General features: G+C 46.6%; 1 protein-coding gene across 1 annotated transcript; it reads left to right on the forward strand.

Annotated features, from left to right (window-relative positions):
• Positions 1-2,083: 2,083 nt before the first annotated feature.
• LOC146199212 (membrane metallo-endopeptidase-like 1) lies at positions 2,084-4,204 on the forward strand. The gene has a single exon (XM_084592734.1). It carries the CDS (start codon positions 2,084-2,086, stop codon positions 4,202-4,204), a length of 2,121 nt encoding a protein of 706 aa, XP_084448860.1.
• Positions 4,205-21,380: the final 17,176 nt, after the last annotated feature.

The raw sequence follows: 21,380 nt of genomic DNA on the forward strand, positions 1-21,380 counted from the left end.
GGACACCTCAACCGCGCCGTAAGGGAAGGGAGGAAGCTGGGAGTGAAAGTGGAAAGGGAGGAAGAGGAGCCGTAGTGGAGGGCTACGGAGTAATTTCGACCACCTGCGGATCTTTAAAACGTGCGCTGAAATCGCACAGCACACGGACGCCTCTTCGTTTCGCCTCCATCGAAACGCAGCCGCCGAGGTCGGGTTCTAACCCGGGTACTCCGGTACAGTAGTCGGGCGTCTTACCACTGCACCACCCCGGCGGGGACACCTCCACAGCCTCGTGCGGACAGAAGAGAAAATAGAGAAGAAAGGAAAAAGAAGAGGGAGAAAAAGACGCGCGCCGCAACAACAGCCGTGGTCCACCACCAAAGCAGTGGCGGGTGCAATGACGGCCTGCAACAGGTAAAATTCGGTGGCTGGCTAGCCCCCGCCGCGAGCGGCGTTAACCTACCGTCCCAGCCCCGTAGTTATGGCCTTGGTTATGGGACGCAAGAGCTGATGCGCCTCAGTAGTGCCAGACAACATTAACAATTTAGGGATTAGTAAATGATCACGGTAGTGTGTGTTTTCTAACTGCAGTTGCGAAGTACAACATTTAGATTTAGTTTTTTCTGGCGACTGCGGTTCACGCAGAGTAAGGCTGAAATAAGCAGCCCAGATTCCCGAAGGACGCATTTGGAGCATATACAAAGAAATAACTGACATGTTCCGTCGAGCGGCGATCTGCAGAAGACAGCGCCAATGAGGCGCCATAATGTGCAGAAATGTTGAACCACACATTTTGGACGGCGTACTGAAGTGTCTACTATGCATACGCGTCCTGCCATATATAGAAGGCGCGAAAACAATAAATTATCGTCCAAAATTAAATATTATTTAATTGGTCCGGTATACTTGCCGAGTCGCTAAATGTAAAACAAACGCCCCCCTCCTATACTTAACAGTACTAAGAGCAATGCGCCAGGATACACAGATGCAAACAAAAGTGAAACAAGGCTGAGAATGAAATGTCAGACTGAATAATGTGACTTAAGTTGGATGTAAGACATTTCTCCTAGACCTTTATAACCATCACCCAGTCTATTTTACCGCGCGCGCAAATTCGTGGGCAATGGAGAGAGGAAGAGAAAGAAGCATTTCTAGAAACACCGGCACCAGCTGAAGCAGCAGCTTGGGGAAGCTCCACTGAACCTTATCTCTGCCAAGTAAGCCCCTCCATCAGATTCATTTCCTGCTGGTGCTGAGCTGAAAGGATTGGCGAACGCTTACACCTTAAGGGCGCAACGCTAATTTAAAGCGCTAGAAGCAATGCAGCACATCGCAGTGTATAGCAAATATACATAACAGGACGTCATTTAGAATCACTAGCATCGCAACGTTCGCACGTACGCGTCGCTTTCGCTAAACCTAAACAGTGCCTTGTTCACCCCTGCGCGTTTGTCGGCGGTGAGGTTTGTAGTACTTAATTTTTCCTAAAAGGCAGTGAGCGCCCTTGCTTCTTTCTGATATGTGCACTAAATGGATTATTGAAGTTGATGATGGTATTCAGAGTACGCCCTCGTGAAGGGTGACTATACAAACGATCTCAGGTGGTGCACACGCATCGATATTCATATGAGCCTTCGTGTGAGTTCGGGAAGTAAGTCGATGGCCACGAGATTCGAATTGGACAGACAAATGAACGTATATCTGTTACGATGGGCTAGGACTAGAAAGATAATTGTCCCTTATACACTCAACGCTATGCTCTTATAGGTGATGCAGCCATTATATAGTAAAAGCGGAATACAACATACAGAAAACAATCACCACAACCAGCCTCCGAACCTTTTTCACCATATATACGAAAGCATGCATATAGTATCTATGCATGCTATGTATATATAGCTGTTAGAAGGGCAATATCAATGCTTAATATTTGCTTCTCACAGTTGTTTAAAAAAGGTCTCCTTAAGATTCAGATATACTATTAGCTATGCATCAGGTACTTGCATGTCGGAGAGGCAGTGTTCGCTGAGTAACGCGCTGATGATGACCCAGCTTGAACAGCAAACTCAGTTATACGCTTCTTCCCTCTGTTAAAGGGAGAAAGATGGCCGGTGGCGATGCTCCCCCACCAGCGTCCAAGGCCAAAGTCGGAGGCGGCAGCGGCATCCTCGGCTACCTCATAGTCGTCTGCAGCCTGACGTTAATAGGACTCCTCATATTCCTCCTCATCTACGGAGAGCATATCCAGATGTCGATTCGCAAGGCCGAGAAATATCGTCGTTGTGACGCTGCAGACTGCGATCGCGTTGTGAAGATGATGTCTCTCGGTCCCGTGACTGATGACCTGCGATGCCGGGACTTCTACTCGTACGTGTGCAGCCCTTGGGCTGCTGCCAATCCCAAGGGCCTAAATGTGTCCTGGTTGGGCAGCCAAGAGTACATAGATCATCTGGAAACAGACATGAAGAAGCGTGACCCAAATGCCACCACCCAAACGGTGGTGGACATGGTCCTCATCACTTATCAGTCATGCCTGCAGTCAGTCAGGATGAACCTTGCTTCCGAGATGAAAGCAGTCTTCGACAAGTTTCACATCGGAAACTGGCCGAAGTTCACTTTCTCGGACGCCGAATCGTACGACGTCTTCAAAGAGCTCATGGATTTGGACATGCAGTGGGGAATGCGGGTCGTGTTCTTCTTCGAGAACACCTTGTTTGATGAAGGCCTAACAGAACGCAGACTCTCCATACAACCATCACCTTTTGTGTGTCCTTATGTGCTTGGATCAAACAAGAGCCTTGAGGGTTTTTACGAAGAGTACGTGAAAGAAGTTTTTTCGTTGTTCTCTTATCAGGACAGCGCCGCGGCTCAAGAGGTTGTTGGCATCCATCTTAGCCTCTGTCAAGCCTCGATAGCCTCAGGCGAAGATTACAAGACACATTCTTTGCAAGAAATTGTTGCCGGCACACGTGCACTGGGATTATCTGAGGGTCAGTGGAATGCAGCCCTCGAGCCTATGGGATCAATTCAGTCGAATACTATTTTCCGCACAAAGTTACATTACATCAAAGAAGCACTAAGACATTTATTGAAGACAATACACCCTGAAAGTGCAATGAGATTTTTTGGTTTTTCGATACTGACGCAAATGGCAGGACATCAAGAGGAGTTTCGAAAAGTAAGGGATGCGTACTACTACTTAGACCATCCTGTGGCACGCAGCCCTGTTAAAGTGGAAAACTGCATGGAATTTATCTTCACTCACTTCACAAACGCTTGGAACCTATACGTACTATCAGTGGAAAGTGCGAACAAGGACTCAGCTAAAGACGTCAGTCACCTGGTGGCTTCCATAAAGAGCTCTATGATACGCAGAGTGCGGAACTCTCTGTGGATGGACGAGTTGTCGAAGTCCAGGACTTTGGAAAAGCTGAAGAGGACCACTGTCGTTCCACCCGTGCTCGGCTCGTACCTGAAGACTTTCAGCCTGTCAGAGAGATACGCCAACCTACCCGCACTATCGCCCGCGGACTACTACGGCAATCAGCTTATGATACGCGCCAACGAGGCCCAGTACAACATCCGCGGCATGAAGCGGCATATCGGTGAACGCAATTTTGCTCTTGCAGGAGGCGACGTAAGTCACATCACGAACACTGTTCACGTTTACGCCGGTCTTCTGCGCCTGCCGTTTTATTCCGCCGAAGTTCCGCTGGCAATCAAATATGGAGGCTTGGGCACCATCACGGCTCGTCTGTTAGCGGAACTTTTGACTGGAAGCAGCGTCAAAAAAGACGCTGTCGGCTCCAGCAAAAACTGGTGGACCGGATCCGTGTACAAAGAGTACAAAAAGCGGGTCACGTGCTTTGCGCAACAGGCCAACTCAGACGCTGCTTTCGGCGAAGAAGTCGATTTCTTGCCGGACTACCTCGGTGCTCGCATAGCGCTGGACGCCTTGCATTACGCCATGGTTGACCGCAAAAGCCGCCTCTTGTTACGCGGCATCAAGCTGAGCGATGAACAGCTTTTCTTCGTCGCTTTCTGCCACATGATGTGCGCGAGTGTTGACGTCGAAGGAAAGTTGATGCTGCCGGAAAATGCGCTTAGCCGTTGCAACGGGGTCGTAATGAACATGCGTGAGTTTGGAAAAGCATTCCGTTGTAACAGGACCGAAGCCGACCAGGACGCAAATCTCAACCCTGCCCGCAAATGCCGTCTTTACTGAATACAACCTGCTTGCAATAGTACTGTCATAGTTTCTGTGCAGATGTTAGCATTTCTGGTCAAATTCAAAGCAATAGCAGGAAGCTGCAGATTGAAACTTCCAAACTTGGCGCAGTTCTTTATGCATAGTTTGCGCGGTCTGTAACCTGCGCCAGTACAGTGGACTATAGGTAATCCGAATCAGCTTTTCTTATTGTCTCAACATGCTCGCATTGAGTGTATGCGCGCTTAGTGTTGTTTAATAAGAGCTGGAAATCGAAGGCATGCATAGTTTCAGTTATATGGCACATTTTTCTCATGAGATTGTCTACAGTTACATGCGTAGAGATCAGCGTTGCACGCAATGATACATGTCAAGGATTTGTTGCATCTTACACCCGTTTACCATTAGCAGCATCTGCAAAGTTCGCGCGAATGGGCTAAATCAGCGAAGGTCGACAGACGGACCAAATCTGGATCTCAAAGTAGAAATTATCAAGGTTGACATTAGCCCCGCAAAAACGCAGTATGAAACAACTTTTTAAAAGAAAATGCACAAAGATAAATTAGAAGCTAGGACTATGAGAATGCTTGCCCACGCACAGAAGATGGTTTCCTTGCGATCAGTGGCGTTTAAGCGCAACTGATTCACTACTGAAAAATGGGCATCGATTCTGAGAATACTGCGCCATCGAGGAGATCTTGTCGGCATATCAATTTGCCTCTCGTAATTCTCGATATTTCTCTGCAATGAGCGATTATTTATACCTTTTGCATATCATACAGCATTGATTCTAACTGCAGCAGGGAGCGATTATTTATACATTTTGCATACATACAGCATTGATCCCTACTGCAACAGTGAGCGATTATTTATACATTTTGCGTACATGGCATTGATTCCAACTGCAGGACCTTCGAAGAAGAGCCGCACACAGTGCTCGCTTGCATTGCCACCACAACTTTTCAATCTATGTATACTACGCCTATCACCCCGCATGTTTGGTGACAAGGATAATTTAACGGACTGCAGTGTGAATCGCGCAGGAAAAAGTAAATCGTAAATAGAATTCCGGGCAAGGTTTTTTTAATAGTTATTCTTTTCGCTGATTCTTTGACCCAAAACATTTTCTTAAAGGTACTCGGTTAATGGACCACGCTTTTGCCACTGCAGCACCATCAGTTAGCATTGTTTAAAAAGGGGCGGCGTGGTGAAAGGGTCAGTGGTCTTGCCAGCATAATAAAGTTGATTGCACTTGTTTTCTTTTTGAATCCTTACACGATCTTCGGTATGCACCATCTGAGGCCCTTTCGTGTAACTGATGAACCAATTAAACGCTGAAGGTTTGTGCTAGGAACCAGAACGAGCACGTGCAATTCCACCAGGTACCGAAGGCGGGGAAAGTCGCTGTACGGCATTTCAGATCCCTTGTAATGGTGCTTCATAAGTGCTTGCTACGTGCCAACTTCGCTCTTCCCTACGCTTAATTTCTATCCAGTTTTGCTCAGCTAAGTAGTGAACGCTGAACAAGCCAAGATGCTCTCACATCTTGCAATGATGTCACGATCAAGTGGGGAAGCTATTTGAAGAAGGACGCCCTCAATTATTGCCTGCCCTCCGTTCAACGCAAAAGCCACAGGAGCCGGGAGCGGAAAAATCATCAATGGAACGGTTTTAAACGAAAACACGTCTTTAATACAAACAGCTCCCCTCCACAGAAGAGAAGTTATTTTGGCGCAGCTGAGACATAGTCATTTTCTTCCCCTCTTTTCTTTCTTTTCTTCTCTTCCTCTATCTGTTTCCCAAGCTCCGTCCTTCGCCTGCATCGTGTACAGCCCAGACGGAACCAGCCGCGGACGCCTCTCTCCGCTGGCCTTTGACCCGACGAGTAACGTTTAGAAATGGCGGCAATTATTTAGCACGTTTCCCCAGCCCAAAAGGTCAATTAAAAAGGTGAGCTTTTCGACGCGCCGTGTGTCTCGCTTCGCATCGCCCATTTTCATCGCGCGGCCTCAGGGGCGGCGGCGGGTAACGAGCCGCTGTCCCGCCTTCCGATTGCCTATCGGCATCGCCATCGCCGCCTCACCAAGCAGCTCGTGGAGATGCCCACCCCTCGTCTTTCTCGGCTACGCATCGCAAACTGCGCACGTCACTACAATCCGGCCAGCTTCTCTCGCTTGCTGGGCTTGGCTTGGCTTGGCATGGTTCGTTACACCGTGCTTCGTTCTCTGCAAGCAGCCCTTGCACTTACTTCACCTTCGGGAAGGCCCAACAGCGTCCAGAACAATCTCGCCCCCCCCCCCCCCCCCTTCCCCACTGCAACCCACCCATACCATCCTACGATCTTCGTGCTCTCATTGTTTTGTGTATGTATTTTCATTCGCACACTGCATTGTTTCATCGGTTCGTTAAGATAACCGCGTAAAGTATGAGAGGCCGGCCCAAGGGCTGGGCGCCTCAGTACTTCGTTATCTGCCCATTTATTGATGCCCGTTTTATTGCTGTCTAGGTCGTGCCGGCCGACAAAGGTGGTGCTACGTTTACGAGTGTTGAGGCATTTCTGATATTTACTTTTTTTTATTTTTCAGTTTAGTCTTTCTTACCGCGTCCGAACTCAATTGGATTTTCCGCGCCGACTGAGACGACCGCCTTTGAATAGCGCTGAGGCTGGGCAAAATGAGCACTTTACACCTCACCCCGCCTTTCACGACCGAACGCTTCTCAGTTCGGAGCGTGAATGTCCGCACCTCCGATAAAACTTTTCGACAGTTTAATCGCTCTGTTCGCGGCTGCTCGGTTGATAGTGGAGTTTTGGTTCTTGTCGAATTGCATGGCGCCGTGGTGAGACAAACCCTTTGGTAGGCGCCGAACTCGTCAAACGTGCCTTGATCGCGTCTCATGTGAGCTTTTTCACTTCTATAGAAGTAACAGGGGGCGTATGCCTTCTAAATACTTTTTTTCTTTATTTTTATGGAAGTAGCGAACTGACGCTGTGTAGATAGTGACACCGTCCTGGTTGCAAACTTGAAGCGTTAATGTTAAACCAGAAAATATTGAAATGATGGGCGTACAGAAACGCACGTGGCACGCTCACTTATACCTATGTAGAAGCGGGCACCAGCAGCAGCTAGTAATGAGCCGTCGTATTTTGCCCTCGCGTGTACGTATTCCCCACCAACTACGCAAAGCTTCAAACCTGTGTGCGAGGCCCACGCATGCAGATGTAGGGCGCCACGACGAAAGATGAAACGGCAGCTGCCGACTTGATGCATGCAAGATCGAGGACGGCACAGGATGTGGAACCGCCGACGAGGAGAAGTATTAACCCGCCGGAACATACATCATTTGTTAGGAGCGTAATTGCGACTGACGACCGGTGCAGGGCGGTCACGGCAGTGGGAAGTGAAAGGGGGTGAGTAGCTGGCTGCCATGTCTGCCGGTGCCATGCTGGCCCCTGCATGCGAGAGCCGGCTGCGGCGGAAACGATTCGTAGTTGGTGAGGGCCGACTGGCCGCCTGATGGATGCCCGACTGAGTGACCGATGTGCCGCCATCCTACATCGGTGCGCGTGCGTGATTCGGATGCGCGAGACACGTGGTCGAAGAATGGGCTCCTTGCCGGTTGCGTGGCTCACTCCTTCTTCACGTGGTTAGCAAGGACCCTGAAAGTTAGTGCCTCCAATTAGTACTAACATAAAGTCGTGCCCCGCCGCGGAGGCTCAGTAGTTGGAGGGTTCGACTGCTGGCCCCAAGGACGTGGGTTCGATCCTGGCCGGGGAGCGCTCTCTTTTCGATGGAGGCGCCCGTGTACTCTGGGAAAATAACGTGTACGGCAAATAACTCCAGGTGGCTGAAAGTCTCAGAGCCCTCCACTACGGCATCTTTTATCTACATTATCTACTCATTTGCTATGGCACGTTAAACCTCATAAACCAACCAACCCTGATCTGGTCTTGGTTTCTTCTTTTCTTGGTTTCCTTGCAGCGATAGATGCAAACGTATACGGAACAAAAAAACAACAAAGATGGCCAGTTGGTGGTATTAGTAGAAAATATTTAATTGGGAAAATGGGTTATGGGTTAAGGGCGGAGTTGGTCGGGTCCTCAGTCCGGGACTTCGTTGGCTGATGCCGCTGACCGAGATCTAGCAAGCAAGATCCTTTGTGCCACAAGGTCGGAGATGGATAGGGCCACCTCCCAATCCGCCCATGTTCAGTTGGATTGAGTTGGTGGTTCATGTGCGAGGTAAAGGGATGCAAGTTCGGAAGAGATCAAGAAGCTGCAGGTGAACTCGAAATCAGCTTTAACAAAGCTACAAACGTTATTTGTTGCACAAGAAACTAGCCACATTTGTAGCATTGCTATTGCTAATTTCTCGTTCACAGCACACGCTAGCTTTTTTCGTGCCTAAGTATACCACGGCATTAAATACTCGTAGGTGGCTTTCATCACAGTAAGCGGCATCGTAGTCAAACTAGAGTCAGTAGAAATGTTCTCTCATTGAATTTCAACTTATTGTCGTTAGAGTAACTCCCTTAATCTGGTCGCTTCCGATGTATGCGTGTCAAAAGTTTCAAGATGACATGCACACAGTGAGGCGAGCCAAGGAGCCTTCATTTGTACATTTTCGCATAAATACAACACCGTGAAACGCAGGATGTATACCAAAGCAAAGAACAAACTTAGAGACCATAACCGATACTATAGAGCATAAGGTGAACATACTCAAGTCGAGTAAAACTAATTGCTGGGCTTGTTGGTGCATTGCTCATAAAAGGAAATATTAACAGCGCTAACAAATGGACACTCGCAAATAGATACACAGGACAGGCGCTGATTCCAGTTTCTTTTTCGAAACAACACCACATGCAAACTTCTTCAACAAACAAATGCTCCCACACCGTTGTCGTGTAAACGATAGGGCTGCAGAACATAACCGTTCTCTGAAATACAGTCCGAATTCACATCTACCTGTTCATTGCTAGTCGTGCGATCTCAAGGCAAATTGTGAATCGAAATTAACAGAAATTAAGATTTTAGGCAGGAGCAGGGACATTCTTGCCCGCGAGTTGCTAGAAGCCTCTTATATAAAAAGGCTAGGTTCGGAATGTATCAGTGACTCATCTGTATAACTATTTAGTAGTGAAAGTCGTCTTTTGAATTTTAGTAAGATAGGGAAGGCCTAAACTGCTATGCATACGTTGCCGACAGTGTAGCAGCATTTGTTTGTTGAAGAAGTTTGTATGTGGTGTTGTTTCCTTTTTGTTTTCTTTCCTCTACCCCTCAAATCACTTTTTTTTTTTTTTTAACATGCAAGTATACTTAAACATTTTTTTTTGCTACCCAATTCTAGGCCGATCCTCCTCTGTGGGTATGTACCATATGTTATTTGATCAACAACAACAACAAGAAGTTGGAGGCAGCGCCTATGCTGTGTGCCTATTTGTAAGTGTCTATTTGTTAGCGCGGTTAATCTTTCCTTTTATACTCGAGCCGAATGTAGACTATCTCTTTAGCGACGATGCAACGATAATTCATAAAAGCTATGACCTTTCACACTTCCATTGCACAGATGTCTTCGTGAATAATGCAAAATATTGGTCAGCGTGCAGCTATATCAAACCTGTGCTCATTCGAGAATTTACCCCCCCCCCCCCCCCTTTTTGTCTACCTTAAGCTTGCACAGACTTAAACATTCCTATCTAAGCCCGTTTCCGGAGAACACATTTTTTCTGTCTGCTCTTGTCATTTTAGAAAAGAGACAGAAGAAAGGTTCACATAACCCTTCAACACACGTCCTACTCGTCGCGCATATTGACTGACATCGAAATTCTGTTATATGACATCACTCAGCCACGTTCACCTAAGAATTTCTCACTTCTGTTCATTCGAAAGAGAAAGAGAGAAATCTCCTGTTTAGATGCAAGAAGAGTTTTTAGTAGCTCGTGGTCGGAGCCCCGTAGTCTATAGCATGGTCCAGGCTTGCTGGTCCAGATTATCGCTGGTCGGGGCTGCCTCCTTGTACTCCTGTGTCATGTATATGTAACGTACGTTAACGATTTGTCCCGTTTGTCTTTGGTATGAATATATGGAAGAGCGTGGTACTTTCTCCGCTCTAAGGACAGTCAGTTGGTCATTTTGTGGGGTTAATCTTATTGCTTAAAACTTGAAGATTAGGAAATGTGTTAGCCTGAATATTTCTCCGCCATATGGCATCTGACGTGATTCGAATAGCTGTTTGAGTGCTGGTGATAAATGTCTTCTTTCTTGACTAAGGTGTTGTATAGACTGTCACCGAGCGGTCCTGCGAAGGAGGTTGGGCAAGACTGGGCAGCAGCCTGGTTTCTGAGAACTCGGTGTAGATAATTCACTGAATCGTTTCCTTTTTGACCTTCGTCTACTGAAAGAGACTCTGAAATGATATTCATGATAATATTCTAATGCAGCAAATATACCTAGAAGCGTTCTTTGTGTGTATTCCAGTCAAATAATTTAAAAGCTGTGCGCGCAACCTATAATTTAGAAGTACATTTTAAGTGCTCCTGAGGCCACTTACAACCGATTAAGACGAAAGCTCAGTGCGCTTTCTTAGGTGCCCCCTTCACATTGACTTCAACTGTGCTTTCCGGGTGCGCCCTCATGGGCGCGCCTAGGTTACGCTGGCGGGACGGCTTGCGATGGGGCGCCGTTACAAATTGCCTTTTTTATTTTTCTTGCGCGCGTCGGCGAACACAAAGTTTAGGGGCGAGAGGAGGAGCACCATTTTTATCGCCGATATCTTCAATGTTAGGGAAGCTGGCTTGAACAGTTTTACGTTGCAGAAAGGACTGATGGAACAGCAATTACTGGTGCCTATCTTGTAGCGTTAGTTTAGAGCGTTTAACGGCCCATTTAACATTGTGTACGTATAGTTTCATAGTTCAGCAAGGTAGCCCGTGCAGGCTTGTGTGGGGTCCGCCCCTACGAGCGTTTCGCTGACTTCTTTTAGCGATAACTTGAACAATTACATTTAGAAGGATCGATCATTTAGCCGCATGCGGCGAACAGTTGATCGAAAAGACACAGGGAAGCAATGGGGCAAGAAGAAAGCCAGCGACTGCGCGAGAAATCGTCGTGCTTTATGCCCGTGACGCGAATAAATTGTCTCCGCCCGTCGCCGTCTTCTTGTCCTAATTATCCGCGCACCGCCCATCGGCGCCGCCATACGGAGGACGCGCGGCTGCTCGATGCTGCGACTGCTGCACTTGTTGCTGCTGCGCTAAAAGTGACGGCAGCGCCACCATGACGCCTGCTGCTTGCTGTGTGCTGCGTACTTGGCGAGCCAGCGACGTGCAAATGACTTTCTTTATGAGAGCAACCCGTCGAATCGCACGCATTCGAGCACAAAAGGCCGACGCAACGGCGGCTATTTATGGCTAACGACGCTTACGCGTTTCGCGGCCGCGTCGCAGTCCATTTCCGTGTACAAGCCTCCCATTCCTGGGGTTGTACGCGCTGCTTGACGCTCTCTTTGTTACCCGCTATTGTTCGTCGTGTGTTCTTGTAAATGCTTCGTTAGCGGCCATGGAGCCGAGGGTTTGTGTCGCCACAAGGCACCTGCCGCGTTTAACGGCGACGATTGGGCGCTTTCTTGCACCCTTTCTCTCTTTTCCTGCCTCTGCACACTTCTCTCTCGCTGCTCCCTTCCTCGGATCCTGTCTTACCTATTCTCATTTTGGTTTAGGTTTTGTCATCGCCGTTCACAGGATGTGTCGCGCTAGACATTTGCCCGGACAGACCTAATAAGATCACGCATGCGCTGTACTCTTGAATGCAGCTTCACTCGCCACAATAGACCTCGCAACATATTCGTGCAACTGCTTAGTGGAGCTTTATCACGCAGAAATAAACCTCTTTTCATTCCTTCTTTCCTTCCTTCGTTCCATCTTTCTTTCTTTCTTTCCTTCCTTCGTTCCATCTTTCTTTCTTTCTTTCTTTCTTTCTTTCTTTCTTTCTTTCTTTCTTTCTTTCTTTCTTTCTTTCTTTCTTTCTTTCTTTCTTTCTTTCTTTCTTTCTTTCTTTCTCTTTCCTTTATTCTTTCGACCAGTCATCATGGCTGTTTGCTGGATAAAACCAATGAAGAGCATAAAATAGGGAAAGTCTTTCCGAAATACCTCTGCATGTGCAAAAAAGTATTCAGCGCGGCATTCGTATGCAAGAGAAGTTCATAGCGAAGAACGCGCAAGTAATTCGTCCTCGCAACAGACACTTTTAAGGAGTTTCCTTTGTTATTCTTTACTTCGCAGTGCCTAGGAATGAATATCCTGAAGGTGAGTTCGACAACCAGTCGCCTCACTCATATCCCCGTTTCTTTTCTCTCGAAAACAAAAAGTGAAAATTGTTAACAAAATGCACTACGTTATTCTTTTTATTTTTTTTTTTTTCATTCAAGGTGAGCCTACTGCAAACTGAGTCCTCAGATATTTCTTTACACTTTTTGAGCAAGCAGAATAAAAGAGATTGCGAAACAGAACTTCCCTTGGATGCGAACGTCCCTCACTGGCACGAATGGGGACAAGGCGAAATTGGTAACTTAAGCGCCAGCTGGCATCTTCGGGGGAGCTAAGCGAGCAAGGCGACAGTGAAAAGTAATCGCTATAACTTTTCTTTCCCATGTTTTACAACAACTCGTAAGCAGCAACAAAGTGGTACGTTTTGAGTACAAAGCATACAGGTTATTGATGCAGTCACATTCTAAAGCGCGCTTCGAGGAATTCATTCCCACCGGTTGTTAAAAGGAGGCATAGAGAGCGCTTAACTAACCTGCCCCAATGACAAACGAAATTTATGCGACTGCTCCGTCGTTCTGACAGGCAGCCACTTAGTCATTTTTCGCCGTATATTAAAGAATATTTGGCCTGCTCCACCGCTTCGTTATTTTCTCGCATGTTTTCAGCAATAGGAGCATTGGACGACTAACATACATGCAGTCATTTTTCTTTAATAGAGTTGCCTGTTCTTTTCATTTCTATACAGTGACATAAGAAAATGCGACCAGGCCGGGCGTTTAAGAAAGCAGGTTATGAAATAAAACCCATAACTTCGCTGACTTCGACTACAATTGGCCTGAATGCAGATGGCTCTCCGCTATAGACAACCAATGGTCTGGCTTGTTTTTTTATTCAGCGGCAGCTGCTGAAAAGAGAACCAGAAGAAAAGTTTAAAGAATAACGAACTAAAATGCTGAATTGAAATAACAACAAGTAATAACTATGAGAGGTGGTTTTATAGTGTGTAATTAGAAGTTGGAGAAAAGTATACGAGACTAATTTCTGTTTTGAGCCGTTCTAAGACGCCCACAGCGGTTGTGACACAGTATTCGTTTGGCTATTACCTTGTTTGTTGCATAAATGCTTCTTAATTGTATAAAAGTTAAATACGAGTATTATTGAATTATGTGTTCATCACGCTCGAACAAAAGAAATTTACGCTTAAATCTCTTGCTGCTGAGTACTGGACCTTGTATGGTTATTATATTGCATTGAACTGTACAGGACCTCATGCCCTTTCTGGCACCTTGCCATTTTCTCAACATATTGCATAGAAAAAATAAGCGAAACAACAAACAAGCTTTCAAATTTGCGTGACGTTGACTGTGTGCAATTTACAGTTCAGTCGAACTTTGCGTGATTCATTCTCTCTCCAATATTGCGGGCGGCGTTATAAAGCGTGCCGCAGCTGGTTATCGTTCAGTAACAAAGCGAATGACGCAAATTTGCGACAACGTTTTAAAATTAGAGTACGAAAAATTCCTAGCCGATAGTAGAGAGCTTTAGAGCGTTACGCTCTACTTCTAGTATTCTCCAAGTCCGAGCGATTCCGCGAATTGTAAAAAAAAAAAAAAAAAAAAAAAAACGGCGGTCACCATGGCCACCATGGCAACGGCATTAACCCATCACCATACCACGTGACTACACGACAATCGCATGGCAACGACGAAAGCGTAGCGGCCTTATTCCAGCGTCGAAATTCAGACCTATACTTTCGTTTCGCTATATTTTGATAGTTTTGTTATTTGATGGCTACGGCCTACACGTGAAATGGAGTTTGGAGAGAGTTCAGAGCAGCGACAAGTTTCTGATAATTCCACACCAAGTGGAACAGCTCCCAAATTGGCAAAAACTAGAATAGATTTTACTTGCTTCGCACTGAACTGTATGTCCAGCTATACTGTCCCTCCTTGAGTACCCCGCCGGAGTGGCGGAGGGGTCATGGCGCTCAACTATACTGTGCCCAAGGATGCGGGATCGAATTCCGGCCTCGGCGGCCACTTTTCGGTGGAGGCGAAAAGCAAGGCGCCCGTGGGCTGTGCGATGTCAGTGCACGTTAATGAACTCCAGTTAGTCGAAATTTCCGGAGTCCTCCACTATGGCATCTCTCATAGCCTGAGTCGCTTTGGGACGTTAAACCCCACAAACCAAGCCAAACATCTTTGAGTACCTGATGGTTAAACTCTTAAAGTGGGATTCAGGTACCTTATGACGGCGAGAATTTCTCAAGACGTTTGTTGGGAGTCTTGCGCCAAATGTCAGCCTAGTGCCAGACGTTTGGCAGCAATGATCATCCAATGGCCGTACAGTTCCTATACTGTCTACCAACACACTGGAATTCATAAATCTGGTGAAAACGTTCGAGTCTGGCAACGTGTCTCGTTGCGTGCTGCGCACCTGACTCTTTGTCGCCGATATAAAGGAGCAGATTTTGAGACCGCAGAGGCAGGTGGATGACCTAATGGACGTTGGCAACCTAGAAGCAGAGCATGAAGTGTTGAGTGCAATATGAATTCAACCACAGTACGAATGCGGCAGAAAAGTGTGACGCGAGGCTCATTTTCTACAATTCTGGATTCGTCGACAGGAAGTTCGTCAAGAAAGCAAAACTGCATCTTGATCAGATGTTCTATTGACATCGTTGGGCCAAGTCCTTAGCCCCTGGTCATCACTTACAAACCACGTGAATATGAGACGGTCGACGTTTGCATCGCACGCATCGACCGTCTCAACAATTAGTCTTCTCGCTCAAAAACACGCTCGCTCCTGCTTCATTGCGAACATGGTGCGAAATTAAACAAAATTTTCTTCTTTTCTGCAGCTGAAATCTCCAAGCCCAGTGAGATATAAAATGCACATCATCTAACTTACCAACAGCATCGTGTAATTCTAAGCGCCATCGTAAGCCTGACCCACTTCTTAACAAAAAAAAAAAGAAAAAGAGAAACCTGGCTTCCGAGCACGCACAACAAAAGAAAAGGCTCCTCAAGCAACGACGTGAGCTGTAAATCTAAAGTGAAGGGACTAATTTACGTTTATTATTTTGTTTTCTTTTATATTCTTTCGTTTGTGGTGAGTTATTTTAATTCTGCGATGTATTACACTGCTCAGCCTTCTGTGCCGAGTCACATCCAGGACATATTTTTTGTGCTCGATTGTAGCACACTGTGATTTCTTTTTTTCTTTTTTTTTTGTGCTAGATTTGCAGGTGTCGCGGCGTTTGTTATCGTTGTTTCAGTGATAAATGTAAGAATTGGGGGTCATTTTCTTTTTTTAAATTCGTCCGCACATAAAAAAGAACAAAGGTCTGATCTGCTGATTGCATTAAGCCTTACGGTTTGTTTCATAAGTGAATGACGCTCAGCAATGCGAAGAAAAGTAGGAATCTTGAGGGGCACACAGTAGAAGTTTTCTTCGAGAGTGTTTTAAGTTCTTAAAGCAATTGTCAGCGAATCTGTTTATTATATTTGAAAGGAGAAAAATAGAAATCAACGCGCTTCACTTTCTTCCATACCCAAATGCGAAATGGCTCGTTTAACCTGTTTTCACCTTATTCTCCACTGCTCCTATTCTTACCTTGACTGCACAGTGAAGTTACGTTAACTCATATATCCTGAAACACGTAATAAGTATTTAACTTTGGCCTGTCTGTGCCCGTAGACAGAAGGAGGCCGGGTGTATCCCAATTCCATTGATTTGTGGCCTGGACTGGAGAAAAATACAAACAAACACATTCCCTAATCTTCAAATTTTAAATAAGATAAGCCCAACAAAATACACGAGTTACTGTCCTTGGTGCGGTGCAAGCCCCACACTCTTTCACATCTCTTGGGAATGCCAGGACAAACCTGACCCAACGTTAATAGTGCCATGCCCGACACACGAGCAGTGGGAGGCGGCCCTGACCAGCGACAACCTGGACCAGCAAGCCTGGATTATCCAGCTAGTCCGCAAGTCAGCTGCTGCCAGCGGAGCCCTGGACTAGGGGCACCGACCACCCAGCTCCTGCGAATATTTACTGATTATATGCTCATTAAAAGTTTTCTCTCTCTCTCTCTCTGGCCTTCAAAGGTCTGGAGCAAAAAAAAAAGAAAAAATCTGTTTCGTATAAGAACAGTTATCTCCGGTTATTTTTATGTTAGAAGCGATTTCTACATCCTATTTTCTCATAATCTCGGCCCGTTATCGAATAAATAATCGAGATCCATAGCAGATGACGCGGCCATTTTGTGATACAGGGCACTGTCCGCAGCGCCACTTTTGATGTCATGAAGCGGAGAAAGAGTGAACTACGCTTTTGTGCCCCTGCGGTCGACACACCTTTTGAGTTTCTGAGCAAATAGGATCTAGGCACCAAAATGGCATGGTGAGCTCGCCCGTCAGCTGATTCGTACGCGCAGTACGATTTGCGTCCGCGCTTGGTCGTTTCCACAGCGCCTAATTTCTCCATGGCTTGCAGCTACAGCTGTGCAGGTATCTACCACTTTCTAGCACTCAAACGGTGCACGATGTGGCGAAAAGTCGACCGCTGGGCGGCCAAAATTTCACAAAATTTCACAAAATTTAAACGGTAAAGGGTTTACCGTCCCAAATCGACATATTCTAGGAAGGAAGCCACAGTGGGGGAATTCGGAATTTTTTACCACCTGGTTCTCTTTAAATGTGCACTAAGGAGAAATTAGTGCTTGTCTTTCTTATCCTTTCTTCTTCTAAACCTAGAATTATTTTTCTGTTTTTGCCGATTAAAAGCCCCGGCTCGGACCTTTTCCTGGGCTCACCCCACAGTGTAGGCGGTATCAACAAACGCAAGGAGTGATTTTCGGGCAATCGCGACGCGGCTTGACGCTGTTCCTTCGGCTAGGTAATATACTGGGTGATCTTGTGAACACAGTGCGCTTAGTCCGCGAACTTTTTCAGGCTATATGTTTTATTTGCAGCGGTTTTGTCAAATTGCGATTTACGACTTATCTACAAACATTAAGATTACTGCGGGTGTCTTGCGTGGTGTTTTTATTGGCGACCGCATAGTGTTGGGGCTAGGTCATGCGAAAGAAAACAGTGAGCGCTCATTTTTATTTTCGTGCGCTTAACTTGCGGCTGTGTGTTCTGCGACTAAAGCTGAGACCCCCTTCACCCCCCCCCCCCCCACCCCCCACCTCGCCACAAAAAAATTACAAAAGTGAAAACGACATTTCTCAGAAAGCTCTTTAGTGCACAAGACATGCGCTGACATCGCACGATACCACAGGCGCCTGCGTTTCGCCTCCCTGGCGGCCGCTTTACGGCCGCCACGTTCGGCGCGTCCTCGGATCAGCAGTCGAGAGCCCTGACCACTGAGCCACCGTAGCGGGGCGCGTCGCGACACGGAGGAAAAATTCGAGGGGGCATTTTGGACCCTAAAGCGCCCTGAAGCGAAAGTCTTTATAGCGATGTGGTTATTGAGTGCCTTCAGCCCTCATGTGCCTATAAAGATCGCCTTGGCGTTCCTTGGCGCGAGGGTCAAATGACGACTTGTAATGACCACAACTGATTAGAAGGAGTGAAATGCTTAGCAATGATTCGTAATTACTACAATAACTACGCATAACTTATGATGACTTATCATGACTACAAAACGAGCAATATGTCAAACGAAGACATGAATGACCGTAACTGACTCGAAAGCAGTAGACATGCTTATTGATGAGAGGCAAATGATAGAAGAGGAAAGGGTTTCATCGTCTTCCTCTCAAGAGAGGTCTAAGACGCCCTCAATATTTCCCCTTAATGGTTAAACTGAACCCCTGCCGTCATTTGATTGACAGGATGAGTGTGACGCTTTCTGCGGACGGTCGGACACTCATGATGAGCCTGTATTGAAGACGTCATTGGTTTGATTGACAGCTACAGTGTGACAGAAACGTGACCGGACACGCTGGCAAATGATGAGCATATAATGGTTTTCGCCTTAATAGCGCAAGGGCACTGTGGGGACCAGTTTAATTGGGACCTTATGGAATCATGCGGGACTGTATATGGTCCCCATACGTAAGAAGTATGGGGACCATATAGGATGGACCGTCAAGAGGGCTGAACATTTGATCTCGATTGATGCACGATTAACGTAATAAAAGACCTCAATTTCAAACCAGCGAGCACACACACACAATTTACAAAGCCATCAGGACGAAGTATAGATTGTAATCACCATTCTGATAAATGAAAGAAACATGATCGCCCTCTCACTGTCACCAGCAGTGCCGTATATTACTTGCGTGAAAATGAAGAACGTCAAACAGGGGAAGAAAACGTGCGCAGTAGATGAACTTTCAACATAGTAGCTGTCATGTTTAAAAATGTCAAGAAAAGGAAGACAGCCAGTGCACCATTCAGATATGCAGCTCAGAGCTCGAATAGCGACATGCGATGTGCTAGAAATTTCAAAGAAACTGACTCAAACACACAAAATAATGCAGCTGAGAACTTTAATGCAATCAGATTCATTTTTAAATATTCTTAAGTGGACCCATGACTTTTTTAATGCCTATTTCGCTTATCCGCCAAGTTATTCCTGATGCTTCAAATTGCTATGCTCGCGATGCAGTCACAGATGCGTGCAAGCATAAAACACATTCTAGGAAAGACGTAGCACGTGCGCTCTAAGTCGCCTCGGTCCCGTATACTTTGGCTTCCAAATGTGCGCACATCCTTCCGCTTGGAAGGGTGGTATCCGTAAGTTGCGCTTAATAGTCTTTTATAAATATGCCGCGCCTTTTTGCTTTTTTAAGCCCAGCTTGTGAGCACACAAACGCAATTTTGGCATTAGAGTAGAAGCTATTTAAAAAAGGCGGAAGAAGAAAGAGCACGAACCTGTTGAATGCATGATAGGAACAGCAGTCGCTATCACTTATGTGTGCACACAAAGGGAAGCTTCTACTTGGAGAGTTAGCGCTTTTCTGTATAGTTTAACAAAACTAGACCCGTGTTTTTGTATCATACCTTACATCCTTGAGAGAAGCGAACGGAAAGGCTGACAAATAGAAGCGGGTTGCCCCCACCGGGCACGCTGAGGTGACAACGACGGCTAATTAAAAGCTGGACAACGACACATCTGAGGCACACCGATTCACTAAAAAGCGCAGGTTTAGAGCGATGCTCAGACGCAATCAACGTTTCACACGTAGTGCTATGCATTGCCGTCGTAACCTAATTTTCACCATCACTCGAATACCATATACCGGAGGACCGTACGAAACGCTTCTGCATATATACGACAACCAGGTCGCTTTAGCGAGCGCCAAGCTAGCTGAAAAGTCTTGCTGTTCCACTGGCAAATTTCCAACTGTTGGCTTTTATCACCACCTGAAGCCGCAGCCCGATATCCCCACCTTACTTATTATAAGCGTTCATGCCGCTTAATTACAGCCTATCCTTTCTGCAAATTGTGATTGTTACTGTATGGTCGCTGTCAGTGGTCGGCCGAAAGGCAGCGAGGCCTCTAAGCAGCAATCAGTCACAACTTATAATTTGTCTCCCAGAACCTCTCAATTCCTATAATGTCCATGTAGGTGACGGAACCGGACAGCGCATGTTCATACCGGTTATAGGAGACCGACCACTTGCGGAAGTGTGTTGATACCTTCATTCTCAGAGTCTACAATCCGCGCAGCGCTGCACGGCTCAGTTATCAGCTGCTCGCAAGGGTACTACGAACACATGGCTTCATCTATATACGATAGCTCCACGTCGTTTATATAAGTGCCCGCTTGGAGAGCGCTTTGCAATCTTCCTACTGGGCCTTCTTTATTAAGATCAGTTTGAATGGCTCTCTCAGCAACACTGGCCGACCGTTGAAGCTATACCAACGTCACCCCGAGAGAACTCGCATTGGCATATATTTTTCGTTGGCATGGTATGCTTGAAATATGAACCACCGCTATAGCGATCATAGGGATACTGTATGCTCACAAGTATACAGCAACAAGCATACTCGCCGCCAGATGCCCCCATCATACTCACCAATGCCTACAGCAGCTCCTTGTGCTTTACACGATGGCTGTATTCCTGTATTACTGTATTACGCGGATGCTGCCCTATTTAGGGAGGCTCTTAAGCTGTTCTTAGCACCCTCAGCCCATCCTAACATACGATGGTTATAAAGCTTAAAGCAATGAGACATTTAAAGCAATTCAGATGCCATCACACTTGCAAGCAATTCGTATCGACAAGTTAATCGTTTAAAATTCCCACGATATCTTCAGCGTTCTGCGCCACGCGGCTCATGACCTTAATAAAAGCGTTTCTCCAAAGTTATCTCGGTTATTAGGCATTCGTGAATAGCGACACCCGAGAAGGTGTACGCCAGCCAAACTGCGCGGATTCCTCCATATCGCAAGAGGTTCCCGCTAGCTGAAGCCCCTGGGAGAATTCATTTCTCAGCCAGCCTCCCCCCCCCCCCCCCCCCCCACATCCCTCTTGTTTTCTACTTTGGGAAATTCAGATTTCTGCAGGTTGTGCAGTATGGCTGTCCAAGAGGTAGGGGATTTCCCCATTTTATTCTAGGCGCACGACAACGCTCTCAATCCCGCGCTTGAATAAAGTGCTTGCAACGAAAATATCAACGGCCAAAGGCCACGACCTGCGTCAGCAACCAAACCAGGTGACAAGCAACACGCTCAAAGCCCCTTTATTTGAACTGGCTTCTAACTAAGGAGCCCTTGCCTTTATATAGTGAGGAACCAGCGTCTGGTTTCCGAACAGTTTCCTTCGTCTCGTGATGTAGGGGATTACTGGCGCGTGCGTGCGGAAACCACCACGGACGTCGTGTAGCAACGCAAATGAGAAAACTCGGCACAGGCATCGCTCTTCTCAAACCTCGACGCGTTGTTTACTCTCTTCCTTTCTCACTGAC

Source organism: Amblyomma maculatum, chromosome 2, assembly GCF_055883805.1.
Source record: "Amblyomma maculatum isolate TAMU_Amacu chromosome 2, ASM5588380v1, whole genome shotgun sequence".
Classification (NCBI taxonomy): Eukaryota; Metazoa; Arthropoda; class Arachnida; order Ixodida; family Ixodidae; genus Amblyomma; species Amblyomma maculatum.